Raw genomic sequence first — 26,693 nt, 5'->3', positions numbered from 1 at the left:
TTGTAGAGTTTTCACAGATCTTAAAATAATGCTACAGTTTATTTCTTACATAAAGCCATAATGCTACCAGCACAGGTTTAAGTCACTCCTCAACCCTATTTCTTTTTGTAGTAGAACAAGTCTTCTCAGAAAAGAATTAAGCTTTATGTACACTATCAAACTTATGCGACAAAAAATGTGATGTGCCCATATAGATGATGATGATTTCATATCACTACCACCATTTTTGGGCACATCACACTCTACTTGTCAAACTAGTTCGATAGGTTAGACAGAGCTTAAAACTGGACACACCTGGCTTGGGTGTACAATGAATGCATATTTTGGAATGCATATTTTGTGCCTAACATGGACCAGTACAGGGCCTAATCTAAATTTCCTTACGTGAGGATGAATGAATGTTGATATACAGTTTGCGGTACACCACATGTATTAGTTCTGAAAAGAACTGTTGAGTTAGGATGAATGAAACAAACAACAAAATAGACCAATGTTTACCTTAAAGCCCTGCCCATTGTTTCATAATTCATGTCTGGTTTGTTCTTCATTTGGCCCCATAACCTAGACACTGCCTTTGAGTCAACTAACTTGAAGATGCCTTGTTCACGTTCCGTCCATTTTATGAACTTAGGACAAGTGTCATTATTTTGTAATAATTCTAGAAGGAACTCCCATAAATATGTCGTATGACCTGAAAAATTAGGACACAAGAAATTAATATATGAAAAAATATGTTGTATGACCTGAAAAATTAGGACACAAGAAATTAATATATGAAAAAATATGAATGTAATTGTGCTACACAAAGGTTTGTTTATTTCACTCTTGACAACCATTTAAGCATTGGTGCAAATTAATATTTTAGGTTGTGAATGTGTTAAGCTCTGTCTACACTATCAAACTAGTTTGACAAAAAAAGTGTGATGTGCCCAAATATGGTAGTGATATACTTAAATATGGTAGTGATATGAGTTAACATCATCATGTCCATATATGAGCACATCATATTTTTTTGTCACATAAAATTTTATAGTGTAGACAGAGTTTAAATTGTCAATTTCCTGGTTAAATTTTGTCTTTGTTTTGTAAACTGTAATGGATTTACTATCCGAAAAGAAAGAAATTAATGAATAATAAATATAAAAACATACAAAATAGGTGCGATAGCTCAGCATAAATTTTGAAGAATTTGAAATAAATTGACCTGCATAAACTACGTACCATCTTTAGCCTTTTTACGCACGCCTCCATTCGTATTGTGTAACGATAATTCAGATTTTGATTTATTCTTTGGTCGTCCCCGTCTCGTCGGCGATCGTTTGCTAGATTTGTTATTATTATTGTTTATTTCTGAATCAATTATTCCCTGTTCAATTGTGACTTCTAATTCGGGATAGGATTGTGCTAATAATTGTGTTTGGTGTGTTGTATGTATAACAGGTATCTGATTCATATTTTCCACAGTTTCTGTAAACAAACAGAAAAATAATGTAAACAGACAGAAAAATAATCTTTAAAAAATTATTTATTTTCTATGAATTTTTCCCCACATACTGTACTAAAGTTAAATTATGATACTACAATCTATGGTACTTCAGCAAATAATGTTGGGTTGTACCATTTTTATCAGGGATATTTAAATTAAGCAAAGAGCACTTTGGCCAATGCTGGTTTATCCAAGTAAGCTAGCCACATAAACTGCCTTTTTTTTGGTGAAGAAATCTAATGTTCCTACTGTAATCTAAAATAATTATGAATTTCTTTTTTATTATTATATTTTTGGGCTGAAATTCTGTTACATCGATTAGTTTTCCAAACTAATTAGAGTTAGGTTAATATTATTTTAGTGCAGTGGTAAAGTGTACATACATCACAGAGACTGTTTATTAATGATTCATACTACTATCTTTTATGCTTTAAAAATAATTAATAAGTGACAAAATATTCAATAAAAGTATCTAATGCTTTGTCTAGATTATCAAACTTTATGCGACAAAAAAATGTGATGTGCTCATATATAGACATGATGTCATATCACTACCATATTTGGGCGTATCACTACCATATTTGGGCACATCACACTTTTTGTCAAACTAGTTTGATAGTGTAGACAGAGCTTTAATCTAAGTATTTTTTTTTATTAAAAATGAAATAATTATTATTATGAGTGTAAAATAATTACAAAATGAGGCAAAAACAAAGCAAAAACAGATGCAATAAATAAGAAAAAAAATACAAAGAACCAGATGAAATTAGCTGTGTCTAAAAAACTTAAAGTACGAGCAAGGTATGTTTTGATTATTTTTTTGTAATTTTAGAAATGGGTAAATACAGTATGGTTAAATGGCACATCTATTTTAAAAATTATAAATGATTTTTTTTTTTGTTGGTAAGTGCTTTACATTAAATTTACCGACATACCTGTGAAATCACAAACAGGAAATTTGAAGTAAGCATCTGTGTTTTAAATTATTTACATAAAATTAAATATTATCATTTACGAAATTTAAATTGTTGGTAATTTATTTCAGAAATACAGTACACATGGTGGTTGAACTGTACAGAGATTATATAATACATTACAACCATAAAAGAAGCCCAGTTTATCAGCCGTAAATACAGTCAGCTCCCTAAATCAGAACCCATTCACCCACACTAAAATGTTTTCAAATTCATTTCACACATTCTGTATCAGAAAACAATTTTGAATCTTTTTTTTTTTTAGTTCAGACAGCCCAATGGGGGAGAGTTGACTGTAAATTAATGACCGAGTGAAAAGTAAATAATAATATACATACAGTGCTTTTTAATCTAGACTGTATGTATTAATTATTATCCAAGTATTATTAATATTGTAAGCTTATTGCTTTATGTGAATTCATCCACTGTCCTAATCAGAACAGGACAAACTCACTACTGTACAAATAAATAAATAAAAACTGTACATACAGTTACTGTAATCAAATACTGTATAGAAAATAGATTATAAAAGATACTGTAGTACAGTATAAATTACTGTATACCCAATCTAGATTGACTACAGACTAAATATATTATGTAATACATACTGCTTTAGAATACTGTATTTAATAAGAATAAGTCAAAGTTGTATTTTCATATTACTGTATGTATAGAACCGCCTACCTGGTTTGAAGTCTAATTGAGTGCCAGAGTAGAGGGTAGATGGAATGAATGGCAGGCTGGTTGATAGTTGCAAAGATTGGAAGACTGAAATGGTGAGAGACACATCATGCACAATATTAACAACAACAACAACCATGGCATACGATCATGCACCACAAATACTATAACTACAGTCAATTCTCCAAAAACCGGACACCTTTGGATGGCCCATGATGGTCCAAATCTCTGGGCTAGTCCAGTGTTGGAAGATTTGACTGCATTTTTTTATGTATGGTCTATACTACAGTCAATTCTCCAAACTGGATACTTTTGGATGGCCCATGATGGTCCGAATCTCTGGGCTAGTCCAGTGTTGAAAGATTTGACTGCATTTTCAGACGATCCACAAAGGTATGGTCCTATTTTTTAACGAACGTATGAATGTGGCGTAAACTATAGGGTATGGAATAGAAAACAAAGGGAAAAGCAGGTGGCACTGTAGGTTTAGTTGATTCATGGAGAATGCATTGTTGCAAGGGTAGCAAAAGTGTTGATGTTTGCATGGATAATGGAATTCCTGTATAAGCGAGATTGACATTTTGAATGTCTCCTTTATAATTTTCAACAAAGGGACGCTTAATTGTTTAAGAGAAGAATAATTGGTAGTTAATGCATTCACCAAGTTCATACAATAACATTCTTAGAAAATGCACTAATAATAACAACTAAAAATAGTACACAATTGTCCAGGTTACAACAATCACTTATTAAACAAGAAAATAAAATTCTTAAAACTGTAAAAGCAAACTGTATAAAATATCCTGTTCTACACATTAACAAACTTGTCAAAGGAATTTTCATTTTAATGAAAAATATAATTGGAATTTTCATTTCATTTTAATTCAAAATATATTACATAATACGTATTTTACAAATTATCCAAATTTAAACTACTGTAGGTAGTGGAAAAAGGAAACCCATCAGAGCCAAAAATGAATAGGTTGTAGGTAGTATAATTGTTAAAATTAGGATAATCAATTTTTCCCCATATGTAAGTACAGGAAAATTTGCATGAGCTATGATTCTCATAGAAAATAATTCACATTTCCCTGTACCAACAGATACTAATGTTTAAAAATCTCTTTAAAAATAAACAGGATAAATACAGGATAAATACAGTATAAGGTATAAAACAAGGCAAGCAGTGTAATCACACAAGAATCATCACAACAGCAAATGAATAGATTACGTACAGTACTTACCGAACTATTGTGGGCATGGATGGGACAAATGGACATACAATAAAGTAAAAATTGAATTATACATGGATACTTACTACTATCCGTTAGGTCGTCCGATTTCATTTCCAGGTCATTGTCGTCTGACCTCTCTACTTTGATTAATGGCGCAATATCTGATATTAGAATATCAATAGAACTTTCAGGAGGTTTTGAATCTAAGAAAGAAAACATAAATAGATTTAAATAAATTGAAGTAGAAATATGTATCATAGCCAATCATCATATCCCATCAAAGCAATAATTTACTCTTTAGTCTTTCCACTAAATATACCGTACTGTACTATGTACATAATGTACAGTGCAGCGTTTTGTGAGCTACTACAATGTCTATAACTACTTCTACATAATTCCTACTTGGCTACGTATGCTTCACTAACTGTATCAGACAACTTAGCTTCCGTACAACTTAACAACATTACAGTCAAATGTCATATGCTGATGCAGCATCCTGAAAAGGTGATATGTAATTCATGTACAGTAGGTGTCATTTCTAAATTCCTTAGTTATACTATGGTACAGACTGTACATAATCATTTCATTACAGCCTAGGTCATACTGTATACAGTATTTAAAGTATCAACATTAATAATACATGGTGGGCTTATATACGTTATGCAAGGCAACAAAGCGCTTAAAAGAAATAACAAGTGGAAAACTAAGGGGGAAAAAAAGAGTTAAAAAGGAGAGTTTTCAGAGCAGCCTTAAAATACTGTAGGTGATTGAAGTAGCCGGATGGATAGAGATTTGTAAACCATTAAATTTTACATCTAACTGGGCCAGTGGGCTACTGATAAGATCTGCTTACAGTATATCACACTCTGAAATGTACCGTATATTTCGGTGTATAAGTCGCACTTCTGACACGCAAATTTGACCTCTAAATTAAGGGTGCGTCTTATACACCGAACATAAATGCCTCACCACACTGATTGCACATAATCGTCACCCTATTGGCGCGGCTAGGCGTAGGCTAGCCACCGTGTACTAACGTAACGGCAACCTGCTTCTGCCTAGTTTTCAAGGCAGGATTTTTAGCGTGATGTTATACTAAATATGATGAAAAGATTTGTTCATTATAGAGCTGTTTTTGGCACTCCAATAAAATTTCATTTGTAAACGTTTACGATTGGAATGTATTTATTTATAGTTATACGTACGACCGCCGTACCCCTAGCCTAGCGCAAGCCCTTCTTGGCGGCCACATGGTGTACGGTATTGAATACGATTGTCCGTGAAAACGTGCACCCTCTCGAAATGATCGAGCGAGGCTAGCGCACACACGTGCGTGTTACACACACGGTCATGCACTCGATGTTGCGGGTGCGAAACTCATGAATAACAAGTTAGAAAGAACTTGTTGAGGCTGGACGCGACCGAGCCTAGAAAAAACCTAACTAAAGACTCCGTTGTAGATATAACAAAATATATTATTACAATAATATTGATTACAATTTAAAAAAACATTGTTTTGATGAAATATAAAGTGCGTCTTATACATCGACGATATAAAAAATACCGTTATTTTACTCTCAGTTAGGGGGTGCGTCTTATACACAGGTGCGACTTATACACCGAAATATACGGTATTGAAAATACACAATACAGTAATAATATGTATAATGCCAAATCATCATATTTGGATGGGTCCCTATTTGGATAGGAATTTGATGAATGCTGCCGAGGTGTAGAGGGCTAACTGCAGGTTGTACAACAGTGTCATTTTATTACATGATGAGTTGATGACAAAGAACTGTTATAACCAATCACACCAGGGATGTCGATGGAATGGTTAACAACAATTAAGCTCTTTCCACACTAACAAACTAGTTTGACTAAAAAAGTGTGATGTACCCAAATATAGTAGTGATATACCAAATATTATATGGTAGGGATAAGACATCATGTCTATATACTGTATGAGCACATGACATTTTTTGTCATATAAAGTTTGATAGTGTAGACAGAGCTTTAGACAAAACGGCATCAAGAATATGATTGAACACACACGCTATTTGATATTATCGAGATAATAGAATTACACACATAAAACTAACTGAAAAGAAATTTCATACACTTTATAAAAAATTCTTCAATTTAATTACTTTTTAAATTAATTACTGTTAAAGTCGTTTGCAAATTTACCAAAAAATTTACTCAAAATCCAAACTACTGTAAAGTACACAGATGTGTACATGTACTGTATAGTGTTGTGTGTACATACTTTATTTGTCACTCTCATAACATACAGTAATTACTGTAAAATAATATAAACATGACAAAAAGACCAAAATAAATCAGTTGTGGAAATGCAAAACAAAACATTACCTTTTGTTATGATTGGGAACTTCTTTGCTTCCCCTGATGTTGGTGAAATGTCAAGCAATGCCTTTGCTGCTAGTATAGTTTCTCCGGCTGCCGGAAACGAAATTGTATTAGAGGTCGCCAAGACGCTGTCACTGCCTTCACTGCATGCATTTGCTGATTAAAAAAAGATTTAAAACAATTTAATTTAGTAAATCGTATTAATTTATCATATTTCTAAATTAAAAAAAGATTTAAAACAATTTAATTTAGTAAATCGTATTAATTTATCATGTTTCTAAATTCATAATCAGATAAAATAATTCATATTGCATAGAAAATAAATGTCGAAACTTGAAAAAAAAAATTAATTATTTAATAAATTTATTAAAACATATCAATGACTATTTTCCTAACATTATAGTAGTACAGATATACAAACACATACAGTACAACTACAATATCTTTGTTGTGGAATAATAAAAGACAGATTTGTATATAATATTGTTTGTTGTAGTTTTTTCATTCTAAAAGATGCTTAACGACCGTGTAAATATTTTACAATTTAACACAAAAAAAGTACTGATAAAGACACATTATTTTGTATTGAAAAAAAAAGAGAGATCAACCAGCATTAACGAAATATGTATATGGACGAATGACAATGTTCATTAGATTTACATTCATCTGAATGATGGATGAAACTAAACCAGGACAATTTAAAGTACCTTGACTGGTCCTATCAATGACCAAGGGCTTCTCCCATCCAGTGCCCACCTTTATCATAGAACAAATGCTATTAAAAGTAATAATAAATGTAACAATTCTGTAACAGAAACATTACTTTTAATTGAAAATATGTCTAAATCAATTGTTTGTGCATTTAAAAAAAAAGAAACAATTCTTTTTGTCATTTAATTTTGGTAAATAATATATGTACCTCAGGCCGCTGGCCTATGTGCTGTACAAATAAATGCCCTAGACCAGTAGTCTAGGGAAGAAGAAGTAACTTATTCTTACTGAATATTAACAACTATATTTTTAATACCAATAAGAAATATTATATGTAAATAAGTAAGTAATTACAGTAGCATAATAAAACAAGGAATGACATGTAGGCAACAACCAATCATATGGCAGACTGTTATATTTTTAATAAGCGAAAATTTGAATTGATTTAAAAACATAGCTTTGCATCCGTCATCAAGTAAATACTGTAACTCACGGTAACATGGTACAGGATACATTGCATATATTGGTACATTGCTCACAACTTGAGATCATGTATTAAAATGACGGTGTACAGAACATTAAAGGTCAAACCTTGCAGCTATTGTTAATTTATAAGACCTGGGCATATACAATTCTTGATGTTATTTTATATCCCAGTACTGATACAGGACATGTGTAAATAAACAATGCATTATAAAATGTCACTATCGCCATTGATAACAATTCTTATCTTTCAAATTTGAAATTAATGTGTATCCCCAAGACATAATACATTAATGTTATTTACAGTACAGTACTTTCAGTAACTAAATTGTTACAGTGAATTAATTAATTTAACTATTAAATAATGTCATTATTAGTTACTGTCAATGTCACCATCAATTCCTATCTTTTTAATCCCCACCTCCCATAGTTTCACTGTACAGTATACCCTACTATTTTCCTAAAACTGTTCACAGCTAGCCCTGGAAATATGGTTATAGCAATAAAATAATGTTTTAGTATTCTGAATTGATGAATAATACTGGTGGTAATCTACGGTCCACTGTATATGAAGAAGAGCAAATTATTCTGTCATTTGAATGCAAAGAAGATGGTTTAACACCACAATTTGATGACTTCAATCCAATTAATAAGACAGTATCTCATTGGAATATTGACACTCAGACATGGAAAGTTGTCCTATGGGAATACATCTTATAAACAACCGACTTTGAAACATACACAAGACAATCATAGAGAGAACAAAATAAATGAAGGAAGCATAATGTATATTCACATTTACAGTAAACTTCTAGTTAATTGCTTACAAATTAAACACAGGTAGTAAATACTTATTAACTTGTTTTATTTAGCGCGTACCTTCACAATAACTTGCAATAACCATAAAATGTACGTTTTTAAATCATACTTTTACTACGATTTTATGTAAATGTATAGATATAGTGCCTTTTTAACAACTCTATTGAATTTTATTGTTTTTATATTTTTACAAACAATTTTGTATAATATATATTTGTATAACAGAATGAATAAATGTGGATGACCCCCACGAAAGAGAAAAAAAAACAAAACAAAAAACTTGTTTTACTTGCGATACAAGGTGTATTGTTTGGCTATTGTACCGGTACAGTATACTCTAGGCCTATGGTTACTGCAGGTGTACTACTGCAGCATACAGTACCACTACAGTATATGTGGCTCTTGTACAGATTTAGGCAAACAAATAATACAGTTCCAGATAACAATAACATAATTACCGTAATAACAAGAATGGTCTATACATTAATTGGAAATATACAGTTATACATATATAAATATAATTTTTAAATTTAAAAAAAATTGCGTTCCTTTTCTGATGAGGTTTACCATAGAGAGTGCACCATAATATCTATGGGTTTACTAACTCTATTCAAACATGTTTTACTGGTGGAAGAATAATAAATATATCTTTAATGCTTAATAAAGGAAATATTAAACTATACAGTACTTACTGGACCACCTGGATTTCAACAAAGGCACAACAAACTAATTTTGATTACTTTTGTTCTCTGGAGTAGAAATTGAAAAGGTGAACTCCTGACTTCTTGAGGACATATTTATACAAAAATTCTAAAAATGGATGGATGTACCTTATTAAAGACAACTTCCATCTGGAAATCCACCACTCAAAGCACAAAGCACGGATAGTAGTAAACAGGAAACATTCTTAATATTGAGCGCGAACAAAGACGATGGAAGTAGAAGAAAATACTGGTAGTAGCATAATAACTACTTGCTATAATTATATAGAATTTTGATATATACTGTAAAATGTATTACGAGCCAAGTTTTAATACACTGTTCAAATAAGGGCATGTTGTTATTACTGGTTTCTTACTAACAATGTACCAATTAAACAACTATATAATATAGTTATTTATTTGGTACGTTGTTAGTAAGAAACATAATATTTTAAAGCTTAAGAAAATTACTGTATTACTATTACAAAGTAACGTTTGTACAGTACAAAACATGTATTACAATAAACTAGGTTTCTTCAAGAACTTCGTAACAACTACTGATGTTGTTATTGACTGATGTCAACACAGCAGAGGCCCTAAACCAAAATAACCTTATTTATAAGTTACAGTATTTATTATTAACCAGTAAAACAGTAAAAAAAAATACGATATATAACACAGCTAAGTTATAAATATATTTCAAATATGAACGGAAAACTGAACTGAAAACTAAATGGAAACTAGGCCAAATTATTCGCTAGGCCTTGTACGTATATTTGAGACAGATGGGGAGAAAGGCCCCCTTCTTCACGAAATCGTCTGCAGCCTCCGAACAGACACCCACTTCCTGGTTCGGCTTTGTACCTCAAAATTCGCATGGCAAACAAAAAAAAATTCAACAAATACATGTCTTGTAAGCTACACTCATGACCTTAGAACATGAAACAATAACAATCGCGGCAATATACCGTTAAATTATTGTTTTATTTTAGAAGTTTATCAACATCTTCCGAAAACCGGAAGTGATCGCACATGCTTATAATACTACAGCACAACAACACAACGTTTGGACGTTCACCTAGCTAGGCCACTTCCTGGTTTGCAAAAACTTTCGAAAAATCACGATAAACGAAATACTGGTGATGATATTTCTTTTAGAAGTACTCAGATAATCAACACATAAAATACATTAAACAATTCCAACAAATATTTGCTTACCAGCGAGAAGTAGTAAATCTAGGTTTTTAGTAGAGTCCATTGCCATCTTGTTGTCTGTGCCTGGCTATATCTAGGCTTGAAAACACTTGCTCAAAAACAGCTCGCGCTCATCAATCCTGTGACAACACACAGTAAAATATCGCTCCGCATTGTGAAATGCCGGAACTAATTTGCATGTGTCGTATAAACCAAATGTTTTGTCGTACCTCCGAGCAAACAAAAGGAACACACTTTCAGCAAAAACAAAGAAAACAAACTTGGAATAGATCAGAAATGAACAAACCAGAAAAATAAGATCCTTTTTATGATGAGTATGGGTAGTTATAATATAATAATATAATAATATTAATATATCAATATTCTGTTTTAAATTTTATCATTATTAATTTAAATTATATATCAATTTTAATAACTATTATATTTTTAAATATTTTTTTTAGGTCTATTATATTTATATTATTTTCATTATAAATTATTCAAATCAATTTATAGGGTACATAAAATTATTACTATTAAAATATTTTATACTTCTTTTTATCATCTCTGTATTAATTGAGGCAATATTTAAAATATACGGTAAATATTCTAATAGTAACCCACAGTTTAATAGTAACCCCCCCCCCCCCCCTTCTAATAGTAACCCACTTTAAGTCAATCTATAATAAATAACCCACTACTCTAAAAAATAAAGTTACAGTTCAAACAAATTTGTTTATTCGACTGTTTTATTATTTTGCTGATTTGCTGACCGGAATAATTAGTGCCTAACTTTAGTAATAAGTAACCCTAACTCCCCTTTCAATAGTAACCCCCTTTTAATAGTAACCCCCTTCAAATAGTCTACACCCTAAAAAACAATCAAAGAATAAGAGCCCAGGGTTACAATTAGAAGATTTACGGTAACCATTATCAATTTGTAAAAATAATATATTATATAATACATGAATTTGATCGTTAATAAATTGTACCTAATAAAATTCTTCCGATTTTAAGAACAGTATGTTAAAAAATAGTACACTGTTGATCAGCATGCATTCTGTTGTACACCTAATTATTACAATAGGCCTAATGTAAAAATAAATACTCCACTGTATATGAATACAAAATAGTTTATTCAGCATATAATACAATAACTTACTTGTTTAACTACCACATATCCTCTGTTATAATCCCACTTTAGGTCTAATTCAACCCATCTTTATGTCTGATTTCACAAACAGGCATATCTCTGGGTATAGTCCCAGTATTGACTTTTGGTCTGGATTTAGGCCTCTCTCTCTAGCAAGTTCAGATGAGTCTTTACAAGAAATATTTACCAATCATTTTTTTTTCTGAATCAGGCTTTCCCTGTGTATAGTCCTACCTAAAAGGTGGCCTAATTTCATGTGTTCTAGGAAGTGGGATTACACCAGAGGATAATACAGTATATCAAATAAACTAAAGGTTTCTCCTTTTAAAGTCAACTGACATTATCCTTTTTTTAGAGGCTGGATGGAAATTGAAGGGAAAAAACTTTTTTCTTCTCTGGTTTTCTCAGGAATCTTGGCCTTGATACACGATTCAGCATGGAGAGTGACAGTCACAAATATTCAATTCATATACCAATGTCAAGCCCACATTACTAAATCATCCAGCAGTACGTTTGCAATGACTGCATTTTGTTTTTCTTTTTCTTTCTTTGATAATGTAATAATTTTATAAAAACTATACTGTGGATAAACTGATTTATGTGATTCTTCATATTATTTCTAAATAATAGAATAATTAATTTTTATACTACTGATAGTAAAGTTTTTCAATAGATATGATGGCTAACTCTTTATTGTATAACATCACAAAACAGCACAAAGCCTTACTGATTATAATAATAATATTCTGGATTTATATAGTTAATGTTGTGAAACCTCTAAGCACTGAACATTAAATATTACCTCAGTCATTTTTTTTGTATCAAACATAATGCAGCTAGTAATCAGTGCAAAGTTGTGTCTTGATCTAACCGGGTTCTCATTTATACACCTGGGTGGTGAGAGGCAAACGTGGCGAGAGTTGGATTCGAACCTCGATCAGTAGTTGAACGTCCAACACACACACAACACAATCCTGGAATCGGAACTTGACAAGCATTGCATCACTGCACAAGTTACTTAATTCATTTTCTGATCTCTTTCAATAACAAGAGAAAAATGCAACCATAAATTCTGTTGGCACCAAAATTAAAATCAGCTGATGCAGCATTATTGTATCAACTATCATGCTGTATGATCGAACCATTTGGTAGGCAATAATATAAAAATTGCTATTTTTATTTTTAAAAGGAGAATGAGTAGTATTTGTACGTTGGTATTAGTCAAATAAGTAGTGAAACATGATTGGTTAATGAACAGTGGAACGAAATAACACAAATTAACAATTCAAATTCCAACATCATTCAAAAAAGAAAAATTAAAAACAAAACAAATCTTGTAAGTAAAGTCAAGAACTCAAGAAATAAAAAACAATTTTACATGCAAAACAAGAATTGAACTAAAACATATTAATTTCTGTAGAAAAAAAACTACACAATTTCACATTTTAAAAGGTTATTAAAATATTTACAGAAAACATGCAAAAACTAACAGTAAAAAACCAGAAATTTAAATGAATTCGCAATAGAAAACCGTTTGAACTGAATTATCCTATAACATGCATGAACAACAACAAACTATTGGAACATTTTAATATTTAAATTTAACTCGAAATTAAAACAGACTTGGAGTCCTGCAAATTGACAATAATCTTCTTTACCCTAGAAATACCTAAGTAAGGTAAAACAAACAGAAAATCATATTTTATATAAAATATATTATTTTTAATTTTACTTCTTCTGATACAACATTACACAAAAATTGTAAATATATTTTATGATAGCCTCACAATGTGTTGATGTTGATGACAAACATAAAAAGACCCTAAACTACCTCAATATTCGAACAATAGGAACATTTTATTTTATGTCTTTAGGCAATGTAGCCAAGGATTACCAATAGTAAATTAATCACTGTCCTATCAGATAGGTGGTAATCTCCCTGATACAGGGGCAATTGATGACTATTGCTTTAATACTTACCATAGATGAACTTAAAAGATGACCTAATTAAGTATTAAAATGTTAACTTTTATATTATACCAAATTATACGTCTTTGTCACAAAATAATTCATGATTCATTGCTCCTCTTCTGACAAATAAGTGCAAACAATCTTTTGAGTGGACCTTAGAGTGTCACTTGTCTTTTGAATACAGATAAGTTTGAGTACTACTCTATCTTAAGGCAGACCTTATGTTTAATCTAATCTAGTAGTATTGTGGTCTATCATGTTTACTATACATGTATCATAATTTGTTGGTCTTCTCTAATAAATCAAGAATTATAGGTGGCAGCAGACAATTTTTAAAAACAATATTAAATAATAAAATGTAACTTTGTGCTTTTTTGTTTTTTATCTTTCATAGAACGTTATAACAAGTGCACTAAACATAAGATCTAAGTAGGGAAGGTAAAGACATAATGTTTAGTCAGGAAATTGTAAAAACAGAAAAAAAATGTTGATCTCATACAATAACAAGGAGTTATCCGCTCGGATAACTAATAAAATAATCCAAATTGTTATAGAAGTTTAAATATCATTGTACACTCTTTCAAAACAAATTATTTGCTGCCCTCTATAGTCAAACACACTGGCAACCTCATGGTTGTTGTCAAAACAATATCATTTTTGTTTAATATAAAACCAGGATACAAGGTCAAACCATAGCTGAATAATTGCCTAGTCTACCAAGCTAAATAACCATACTTTTCAATTGTTATGCCAGTAATTAAATTTACATCATAATATAGACCTAGTTAATCTACAAAATTATGAAATAATTAATATTATCATATTTTGTATTTATTTCTATGTTATTGTATACCAACTGCAATCATAATTTACGTTAAAAATTCAGTTATATGAAGTTGTTTGTTTCTAATTTAATTTTTCAGTAATTTGCCTTTCCAAGTAAAAAAACAAAAACCTAAATAAACATAGACAAAATAGACAACACACACAACATCACCAATTTGGACTTGGTACCAAGATAACATACACGATATATACACATATGGCATAATGACCGATAAACAAAACAAAAGAATTGATAGACAATTATTATAAACCTAGTCTGCTATAACTTATTTAAACAAAGACTGAAGAACAAAAATTGAAGAAAAAATATTTATAAAATAGATATCAGATATACTGTATATACACGAGTGCACATCAAATGTGCGGTTTTGAAAAAAACATATTTGGTGGTGCAAAAATGATTTGTGTTGGTATTGCTTCACTCTTTATGAACACTCATTGCTATGTGGCAAGGAAAACGTGCATCTCATTTTTTTTTTCGGGTCACAGGTAGGAGATTGCAACCGTGATGACAAAAAAAGCATGCCTTCCATTCATTAATTCATTAATACACATTTTTACAGTTATAACAATAATAACTGGTGTCTGCACTTGAAGTAAAGGACCCCTCATGAGACATGCATTGTTTTGTTTGGCTATCTTCTTCCGCTACTTCCTTGTAGTATTACAATTTTTTTTAATACAAATTAAAAAAGTGGAAAAAAAAAATTACTACTAAAACTAACCCAGTCACCTTTATGCTGTATCCTTAAATCAGGCAAGTGATGGGTCAAAGGTTATATAACTTCACAATGACCTGAATCAAATGTCATGAGGATGGGCTTACATCTGAGCCTGTAGGCCTACGAAAATAACTTATTGACCACTTACCAAGTTCTTTGAAGGTTCTTGCTTCCTCGACACCTAGATAATCCTCTTCTGGGCTCTGCAGAGCCGTGCATAGCATAGGGGTGAGAGGTAGTCCATCTGTGGCTTGTACTATTACGGCTGGTCCTTGTTCCATACAAGATGTCAACTATAAAAGTAAAACAAAATAAAAAAGATCCATTCTTAAATACAGAATTAGATGACAAATGTGGGGAAATTTGCTATGATGACTGGGTCTCACTCCTGACAAGTTTTTAAACTACTTGCCATTCTTATAATTTTTGTCATTTTGTAATGGGAAAGGTAAGGTAATGATATGGATGGGCCACTAAGAGGCAGTTCACATCTGTATGCAGTCTTAAGTCGGCCTAAATTTGTGGATCAAGTGCTAACCCAGGGCCAGCCCTAGGCCAACCGATTTTTTTCGATATATTCCAAATGTAGCACATTGAAATTGGACAAGGTAATTCTTACTTCGTCAAAATAGACACACAATATACACACTATGTAATAATGATAAATCTAAAAAATATGGCAATTGAATGTAGAATGGGTATGCGAAATATGGTAATTAATAATAACAGCTTAACTTCTACTTATTAAATTTTATAATACGATGTTCAAAGTCTATATGGATGTCAAGTATCAATGACCTTGGTATTCTATCTACCAGGTATAGGGCTATGACACTTAATAATACCAGTAGCTTTTGGTAATATTGGCTATTAATCCTTACAGGTATTTAGTAGTAGAAAGGTGGTATAATTGCTGATGGTAAGAAGGCATTTTTCTAATCATAAGGTGTTTGGTTCGACCTACGAAAAAGTTGATACATAACCAAATTTATCTATCTCATTTTTTAGCAGGTCTAGATGACATCGACAGTATAGTTGATGACATCGACAGTATAGTTGATGACATCGACAGTATAGTTGATGACATTGACAGTATAGTTAATGACATCATTTTGGAATGCTCCAATTTGGGGGTTGGGTTTGCAGACTATACCATTTATTGGATAGGGATATTATATCAAATTTATTTTTTTAGTATTGTGTCTCTTCACGGAAAATAGGCTATTGTCCGTTTATTAAGGTGAGCTTGGAACATATACTAAATTTAAGCTACAGTCCTAAAACATTCCCTTTAATACCAATTAAAGTGGGAAGGTTAAACATCCACCCTACCACCTATCTACACAGAAGTTAATTAAGCTGGCAAGATTTCCATACAGGTGATCTTTTTACATACACTGACGACAAAATGATTATACTTTCGAATATGTGAAATCATTTTCACTTTGAGCAATTAGTAACCAATTAGTTAGCTAAATTATTATCACACAATAGGGCCTTGTTCTACTTACAAAACAAGGGTTTCATTGAGAATATATCAGACAAACATGTCGAGCAGGTATAGCATAGTAGAATCAAGTGAAAGAGGCGGAATCGGTATTTACAAATTATGCAACAACTTGTATAAAAAATTAAATAGCTGAAAAATCATTGCAGGTTCAAGGTTGTAGGTATTAGTTAAGTAGAAATAATACTGAAATTATCAGTGCTTCTCAACTATTCAATTATTGTTTGTACACACAAGTCAACCAAAATGGTTTTTACGAGCGCTTTGCATTTAGAGTAGGGAAGAGGGTAAAGGTCAGAGAGCGACCAACCACACCCATTTGACTGGTAGAATATAGAGTTTCAACCTTGTATTTGGCAGCCTATGTTGGTATGGGACACTACTAAATAGTTGCTTATAACACAGTGGACAACTATGGAATTCTTCCCGTTCCGTATCAACAATCTACAAACTACATACAACTTGATTATTACTTTTATCAAGAATACAGTATAACTTGAGAAACATACCAAATCAGGATAGTTTATGCTCGCTAGTGTAAGCACTGACGGGCGTCGCTCTGACAACGACATTTCTCATTCTCCTACAACCTGCAGAGAAAAAAAAAACGTTATTTTTTAATTACAAACCAATATATCAGTATGCAAAAATAAAACAATCTTTCTTGAGGTCTAGTTATAGGGTCCACAAATAGCAATAGAACGGAGTCAGAAAAACCATTTATGTTTAAACCGTTGTATAATGTTTATACAAATAATGAATGTTTCCGAGTGTGATGGTACAAATAATTTTATGAGGTGAAAGATGAAATTATATTTTCAAGAAGAGAAGCCAGAGTGAAAAAAGTACTATTACACAATCGTTAAATAGTACATACTATTGCATCCTATGTGACCCACAATCGTCCAATCAAATGACAGGAATTTTTTTAGGTGTTTACTGTTATATAATACTGTGTATCAATTAATGGTCAAGTTTGGCAATTAAAACAAGAACTATCATAATATATCTTCACCTTTAAAATGAATAATTAATCTAAATTTTTCACATTGAATATACAAAAATCTGACACTTTGATATACCAAGTATTATGAATATAACATATCAACAGTAATTGAATAAACAGGCTTATTGCTTCAAAATGGTATCTGCTCTTGAAATCAATACTTGTGCACAACAGACTGGATTAAGGGTCAAATATATGTCACACAGATTTATGAAAATCTAATTAAAGTGTCAGATCCAAGGTTCATTAGAATTTGACTATCTAGGGGTCTGTTTCTGCTGCATAACGCAATTTAACCGGTTATTTTAAAATAGATTAAAAATAGATAACAATAACAAGACCGCGTTTCTGCTCAATTTGTGCTCCGAAATAACCGGTTAAATCTATGGGTGGTCGTCGAGCAAAACGTCATCATTACCCAAAATGCAATACACTCAGACGGAAGTAGAAGTTGGCTGTTTGTTTACATCGACGTCGTGAGTACACACGTGTGTATTATATCGCCGAACATCTCACTCAAACATGTTAAAAAAATAAAATGTTGTCTCCAGGTCTACAAGTTTTGTTTTTTTGTAAAGCCTACTTACATCGATAATAAAATTAATTCTCATGGCGCCTTCAAGAACATGATGGGGAGGGTCGTGCAGCGCCCGATCGCCTAAACTAGGATAATTTTTATCCTCAACAAAGGCGATGACATACGGCCCTTCCCACGTGAACGACTGTTGTCTTTCGCGAGCGCGGTCCTACAAAACACCAAACGGAAACAAAAACGAGACTCAGAATGTTGCAATACTTACCAAACGAGAGTAGATAATTGTTAATTAATTATGAAAACCCAACTTTTATAGCAAAAATTGTCCGAATTTATGTTAAAAACGATGAGTTTAGCCACAAAAACTTAAATCAAACGAGAGTATCCAAGTCATAGAATATCCACGCATATAGTGCCTTTAATAAAATAATGAGTATTGAACATTATTTCGTATATTTATGTACTAACATAAAGAATAACACATTTCTATGCTTAATAAAATCATATTTAATATATTATCAAAGGCTCTGATTACCTTTGTTTTCGGTCGATGTGATGTTTTTCTAAAAAATTATATTATGTAAAACGATCAAAGTAAGAATGTTCATTGTTCTCCTATTAAAGGCACTAAGGGCGTGCCATAAATATGCTCGTTTGGATTAAGTTTTTGTTGCTAAATTCATCGTTTATAACATAAATTCGGATGATTTTTGCTATCAAATTTGGGTTTTCATAATTAATTAACCATTATCTACTATCGTTTGGTAGGTATTTGCAACATTCTGAGTTCCTTTTGTTTCCGTTTTGGTGTTTATATAGGACCATCCATACCCTTCGCGAGCGTGTACTAACGCCTCAAATTGCTTAGCTTGGGTTGTAGTCCCCGGAACTCCACCCCAAACTCCTCTTTTACTTTCGCAAAAATGCTCTTATTTATTATCTGTGATTCTTTTCTATTGCCTGCCATCCTTCCCCGTACTTTCTCTCCCCCCACAACTGAATAACATATCTTGTGATTTCATTCATCCACATACATGTTCACTTCTTCGTTCGACTGTCAAAACCACGAGGAAAACACACATCGTATGCGACGGTATCTGACCCGGGGTCACAACTGTCAATCAAATAACCGTTATTTCGTGTTGCAGCTAAGAATTGCTCAGCGATAACCGGTTAAACGGCGTTCTAACACCGATTTAAATTAGTGTTTTTAACCGGTTATTTTGCGCTGCCTTTTAACCGGTTACCACAAATGTGTCCTGTTTCTGCTGCCAAGAAAATGGAGTTAATTTATTCACACCGATTTTAATTTATTCACACCGATTTTAACCGGTTATTTTTTATGCAGCAGAAACAGGCCCTACAGTACAAGCAAAATGAACTTCCATCCTGGAAATTATGATTGTTAGTAAATAAGATCAAACACTGGAGGCTTGACAGACCAAACATACAAAATAAATGATCAAGATATGATTGTAGATATACTGTAGATACTATAGGTTTTCTAATCCTGGATAAAATCTACATAATAACATTCACATATGTACTCACAGTGAGTAGTCGGTACATTTTCATGTCAAAAAAACACAAGAGTTGATTTCTAGAACAGGTCGTCCACTGTCGGTCAATAACCAGTTAAACCCTTCCAGTGCCTAGCCCGTTTTGGCCAGACATTTTTTCACAAAAAATGTCATATATTTATGACCAGAAGAATTTTTCAATATTAAATTTGGTTTACTAGCTAGATGAGCAAGTTCAACTAACCTACTGTAAGGATGAGCCCCGATTACTATTATATCATTTCTTATATTTTAAGTACTAATTATTTAACAAACACATTTATTGGGGACTCCTTTAGAAACAAGCCTTTTAAAAGGCAGGGTTATCCCCTGTTTTTCATGTTTTTTCCTTAAAGTTTTTGTTTAGTATTATTTTAAGTAACATTCATATTTTATGCTGTTTTATAAATTGTACTGTTCTTGGAAAGCAATAAATAATACTTACTTACTTATACAGAATTTAAAAAGAATCAATTATAAAATTAGTACCAGTTGTACATCATTATTCAATTCTGATTGGCTGATCATCACATCACATGATTTTATTACTACAAAGCATACTCATTCAAACTGACTAGAAAACGAACATTACGTAAAATGACACATTGGTCTCTATGGGTTAATTTCAGGAATTCATCCAAATCCTTGGATTACGCTAAACTAATGTTTTAAAAGAGTAAAATACTTTGGGGAAACTGGAGTCGTTCACATACAATTCCAAACACAATAACTATTGAGCATTAAAATGAAAATTTGTTCTTGTTATTGCAATTGTAAACAAGAAATATTTCTTACAAAAAACGCTGCTTGACATTTTAAAATTAATCATTATTCTTTATTAAAATATATTTATGCTTATTTATTAAAAAGATGTCCTTTAATCGCAAAAATACATACACATCAAAGATAGTTATTTAATTATGATTCACATGCCCATTTAAAAATAGTCAATTTTGAACTTTAATGTGCTGTGTGTGTGTGTGTGTGTGACCCAGTGAGGTAAAGCCTTCAGTGTAAATAAATGAAATATAGTACTATAATATGTGACTGTATAGCCCGTGTATGGTTGTTTTAGTGTGAGATATAAATCATTTATCACAGATAAAAACTATTATTTGACAAAATGAAAACTGCAAAAGTTTTATCAGTATCTTGGTAATTAACAATCAAATTTAATTATTTCATTGGTAAGTTCATTATAAATTGCTTTTTTCTAAGTAATACAATAATATTTTATTAAATATACTAAAAATGTATACTGGTATAATTTTTAGTAAATACTAATCTTACAATAAAATAATTTATATACTGGGATTTGTTAAAGTGATTAATTTCGAATTTGAAAAACGAATCTAGGTCAAATTCTAACAAGAACAACTAATGTCTTATCTACATCCGTTAACAAGTAAAAAAAGCTTTGTCTGTTATATCATAGATTTCCAGTAATTTTGCACAGTAATAAAGGGTCAATGTGTCCATGGCCTATAGTCAATAATAGGCTAACATATTATTATGACTGACATAGAAGATGGGCCTAAGGTTATACACTGTCTAGACATGTACTATACACTATGGTATGGTAAAAGGACCATGTCAAAATAATAAAATCTAAAGCAGTTACTGCAGTAAACTACATTCTGTTTTATACTGTTTAATTATCTAGTATTGCAGTGACTGATACATTATCATTCGTTTAGTTACTGCAGTAAAACATCTGTAAAATAATTTTGAAAAAACAGATTCAACTCTCTTAAATCCGGGAAAACATGCAACTACTTTCGAAGAAAGTTCTAGTTATGGGGTTGAATTTACTGTACATAATAATGCTGTATAAGAACAATTGGTTCAAATACAGTAATTAGTCAATTTCATTTATCGTTCAAAGATGAAACTTTTGAATAGAGCCCTAAAAAGTAACGCTAATGCTAATATAGATCTAATGTGACCAAAGGCTGAAACTTCTATATAAACCTAGACTATTGCACAATATACATACATGAATAGTGTACAGTACAGTACATAGCACATTGCTAGCATTAATTTGAAAAAATGTCTGCCTGTGATAGCCTACAATACCACGTTCCCCAATAAACTTAAAAGTACTATCAAAATAATACACTATATATATAAAACACATTCAACACTAAAATTTCAATAAAATGTATAAAATAATCTCACCATTATTAGGTACGATAGCATAAAGAAACAAAGAAATATGCCAACGATAAAACCAACGCCCCAACCATTTACGAGACTCTCTCGCATAAATGATAAAATAAAACAGAAATCAACTAAACTAAACATAGAAACCGAAAGAAGAAGTGAATGTTTAATAATTAATAACCAATAAAACCAAGTATAACGGCAACACAAACACTCTAAAACAAAGAGATTCTATGGAAAATATAATTGAGTGACATTAAAATATTTATGTTTTGAACTATGGTAGTCGCATGGTAGATGGGATGGGCAGATCTCCATTTATAGACCACTATGGTAGTCACATGGTAGATGGGATGGGCGGATCTCCATTTATAGACCACTATGTAGTCACATGGTAGATGGGATGGGCGGATCTCCATTTATAGACCACTATGGTAGTCGCGTGGTAGATGGGATGGGCAGATCTCCATTTGGTAGTCACGTTTTGTTTTTTTTTTTTGTTTTTTTTATCTTTATACTGGGTAACCTCTTCAGTCAAAGACTGATCTCCCAGAGGGCCCAGTTGGTGATCAGTGGCTGTGATGTACTAATACACCGGGGTAACCCCCTACTCATCTCGAAAGATGTACTAGGTTCTTTAAAGTGCACACGAGCAAGTTGTGTACACTGGACCTACGGTTTATAGTCCTTATCCGAGAAGACTCGTTCTACCACCAGAACCATGGAGTGAGTGAGCCTCGAACCCCTGCCGATGTTATGGCTACGTGATTACGGTTCCACTGTCTTAACCGCTCGGCCACTCACTCACATGGTAGATGGGATGGGCGGATCTCCATTTATAGACCACTATGGTAGTAACGTGGGAGATGGGATGGGCGGATCTCCATTTATAGACCACTATGGTAGTCGCGTGGTAGATGGGATGGGCGGATCTCCATTTGGTAGTCACGTGGTAGATGGGATGGGCGGATCTCCAGTTATAGACCACTATGGTAGTCGCGTGGTAGATGGGATGGGCGGATCTCCATTTGGTAGTCACGTGGTAGATGGGATGGGCGGATCTCCATTTATAGACCACTATGGTAGTCACATGGTAGATGGGATGGGCGGATCTCCATTTATAGACCACTATGGGTTGGTAGTCGCGTGGTAGATGGGATGGGCGGATCTCCATTGAAAACATTTTTTATCCCGTCTAAATTTTATTTTTTTATGCCAATTCTAGAAGATTCTTACAACCTTGTTTTTTGAGTGTAGAAACATTTCAAATTTTGGATATAATCTTTTTTTTAAATTTCAATTTAATATCGTGATAAAAACATCGAAAAGGGGAGTTCTCCTTCACAATAACAAATTTTAAAATGGAGGGACAAGTAAATTTAGACAACTTCAAAAAATAGATTTACATTTTAAAGAATTTTCTTTTTGATAAATATTGTTCAAATTGATTCGCATTTATAATATTATTATTAACACCTCATATAAGATTTGACACACCTACTTCAAGTAGTGTGAAATCGGTGAAGCATGACTGATATTCAAGGAGGCGTGTCCACATGGTTAGGAATTCAACGCCTCAGTGGTTTCAAACAACACAAATTAGATGAATAAATCTGGCCTCTATTCATTAATATCCACACATACTTCATATATGAATAAAAAATTCCTCAATAGACAAAGACATATTTTTTCCTCAATTATTCATAAATTATATTTTCAAAGAAATCTTGACAATTCAAGAATACATTCTGTTTAAAAATAACTAAATTACGATTTAAATCTAAACAGCTGGATAAAGTATAGGAAATTATTTTTTATTTTTAATGATATCATATTACGATGTATATAAAATACTGTATAATGAGATAAACCAATTGAAAAATAATTGCTAATTATAATATAGTGAATTCTCTAGGCTTCCAAAAGGCATAGGATGTACAGTATGTGAAATTTAAGAATATATACACAGTGCTCACAAAGCCTAACCTTCACTAACACTATAGTAGGTTTCAAATACTGTATGATAAACAAAAAAATAAATATTAATTAATATAGCTGATTGTCTAGGCTAAGGCATAGGGTGTAGTCATAATAGTATATAGCATTAATACACAGCACAGACCTAACCTTCAACATAGGTTTTACAATAATTACTACATACTAAACATCAAGCAATAATGATAAATTACCTTTCAATTAATAATAATCCATACACAAATATAACCAATTATAATCCAGAAATGCTAAGAATATTATAGGATAAATTTTCAAAACGATAAATTCACAAGATAGTTGTATGTCTCTGAGCACACAATTTGAAATGATTCATAGTACAAATATTAAACGGCACATGATTCACACTGCCTCTTCTTGATTAAAACATGTGAGACGGAACCGGTAGATAGTAGTAACGACAACGGCGGCAGCATGCAGTATGAGAAGGCTGCTGCATACGATAGACCATCAGGGAATGACTCATCATGTCTACTGTGTAACTGACAGTGCTTAGATCATCAGCTTATTTTGGAATTCATAAAGGATGTGAAACACTTTAGATTTCCAATTGTGTGTCCCCGGCAAACTTATGCCCAACCAAACATGGATATTTGTTTTAGTCATGTTTTTCCGAGAAGTTTAGATTTACAGCAGCAATTGGTTTCATTTTACTAATTCATAATTCTTGAGGGGAAAAACAGGTCAGTAAAGTTATACCACTCGTAAAGGAATCCCTGATATGTTTGCATGTAACTACAGGTAGAAGTTGAGAATGATTAAATAAACCATTACAAATACATATACTGTATTAACATGAGCGTTTTATTTAATTCACAATTTTGGAAAAATGAATTTTATTAAACTGAAACCATTTAATGAAATCTAATACATATTCCATACATATTAAAATCATACAATTTCCATTTTTTTTTAATTCTTGAAGTTCAACTTTCATTTATTTATCTTCATCAAAATGTATCAAGATATTCAATCTTAAGACAACTATGATCGACAGCCAATAATTCTATTATTAAATCCTCATTTAAAGATGTAGTGTCCCCAAAAAACAAGGTAAATGAAGATTAATTAAATCAGACTTTGAATGTGTTATATTGTAGTTTTAATAAAGTTAATCACTTCTTTAAACAAAAAAGTGGAATAAAGTGACAAAATAAATTGTTAAATTTCACCAAAATCCATTGGCTGGCAGACAATTTGACCATTTTTTGCTTAAAATTACAGTTTTTTCAGGTAAATACATTTTGTTTTCGATTCAATTTTTGGTCAATGTGGATAATTATTATGTGACATTAAAATGGAATATTCAACAAAAAAATGTTTACAAAAATTTGTCAGGGGGACAATACATCTTTAAATAAATATTAGAGTTCATGTACAGTAATTTACCCAAAAATATAGATAACTGATGAACAAGGAATACTTATAAATAAAATCTTTACTTGTTTTGATGCAAGTTGAAATATTTTTGGCCCAAGGGTGAAACCCAGTACGAGGAGTCAGTTACAGGCTCCTGTTGCCATGACAACTGTGTCAAACAATTCTATAGGCTTGGCCAACTGTCAAATAATCTGTAATTGGTTATCCGCAACGAAGTTGCAGGATAACCTCTTGTGATTGTACGAAATCATCATCATCATCATCATCTTTTTCTTAATCTTCTTTCTTTCTGTATGATTTTTGTGTAACGCTTTTCTCTAAAACTTGCAAACATAACATTTTGTTAACTATGTTAACATTTTGACATTTATGTAACGTCGTCAAGCGAAGCTTTTCATGATGTTTACAATTGCGCAACGTGACGTACGCGCGATTTAACGATTTTCTCGTATTTAACATATGTCAAAAACCAAATAACATTTTAAAGTGAAACTTTGCAAAAGTTTAATTTATATCATGCGCTAAATTTCTGTTGAAAAAAAATTGCGTGTTTTACACAAATTTACGCGCGCACGCGCATTTAAAATTTCAAAATGCGCAAAATTAATTTATAATCAACTTTCTACGCGTTTCATGTCGTTTTAAGCATGTAAAAAATTCCCACGCGTGCGCACATTTTTACGTGTGCGGTGCGCACGTAGCATTGAAAACGTATTTTTTTCGCGTGATTTATGTTTTTCCAGCCTTTTCTAGTAATTTTACCAAATTTTAAACAATTTTGACTTAAAGATACGTCATACGAGCACGTCGAATTGGACAATTTGCGCGCGTTTTTTATGAAAAGGTTAAAAAATTCGTTTAAAATATGCCTTTTTTAAAACAGTCGTAATTTCTAAACTAGACGGTCAACTTTTTGTGGATGACATATTCTGGAAGTAGATGAGTTGTAGATATCGGATCAGGTATTAATATGGCTAACCGGACATTGTGACGTCATCGTATGGCCACGCGAATATACAATTTAGGATTTTTGTATCTTTCGTCATAGCTCATCACATTGAATAGAGCGCATCTCCACTTATTCGTTTTCCATTTTCACCCCGATTTTGATATTGTCTAGGTCAATCAACTATCTTTCGCATGAGATAAAAATATTTTAATTTTTTTGACGTCATCATGCCTAA

The 26,693-nt window shown here is 31.9% G+C and overlaps 1 protein-coding gene across 8 annotated transcripts in view; it reads right to left on the bottom strand.

The window, feature by feature from the left end:
* The window catches only part of LOC140049530 (uncharacterized), a 56,246-nt gene that overhangs the window by 2,961 nt on the left and 26,592 nt on the right, over positions 1 to 26,693 (bottom strand). For 5 of the 8 annotated variants that reach the window (XM_072094427.1, XM_072094428.1, XM_072094432.1 and 2 more), the window contains 8 exons: positions 17,363 to 17,443; positions 15,495 to 15,639; positions 6,750 to 6,902; positions 4,460 to 4,579; positions 3,145 to 3,228; positions 2,422 to 2,457; positions 1,222 to 1,467; positions 499 to 691 (listed from right to left, as the gene is read on the bottom strand). In XM_072094427.1, coding sequence (XP_071950528.1) covers positions 499 to 691; positions 1,222 to 1,467; positions 2,422 to 2,457; positions 3,145 to 3,228; positions 4,460 to 4,579; positions 6,750 to 6,902; positions 15,495 to 15,639; positions 17,363 to 17,425 — 1,040 coding nt within the window. In that variant the 5' untranslated portion in view covers positions 17,426 to 17,443. Of the gene's footprint in view, positions 1 to 498; positions 692 to 1,221; positions 1,468 to 2,421; positions 2,458 to 3,144; positions 3,229 to 4,459; positions 4,580 to 6,749; positions 6,903 to 10,678; positions 10,950 to 15,494; positions 15,640 to 17,362; positions 17,444 to 26,693 lie in introns of those variants that run through there. The other 3 variants (XM_072094433.1, XM_072094435.1, XM_072094434.1) reach the window with 3 other exon arrangements.

This window comes from Antedon mediterranea, chromosome 5 (assembly GCF_964355755.1).
Source record: "Antedon mediterranea chromosome 5, ecAntMedi1.1, whole genome shotgun sequence".
Taxonomy (NCBI): Eukaryota; Metazoa; Echinodermata; class Crinoidea; order Comatulida; family Antedonidae; genus Antedon; species Antedon mediterranea.
Note: the sequence above shows the minus strand (reverse complement) of the source record. Positions and strands in the feature narration are given on the sequence as shown.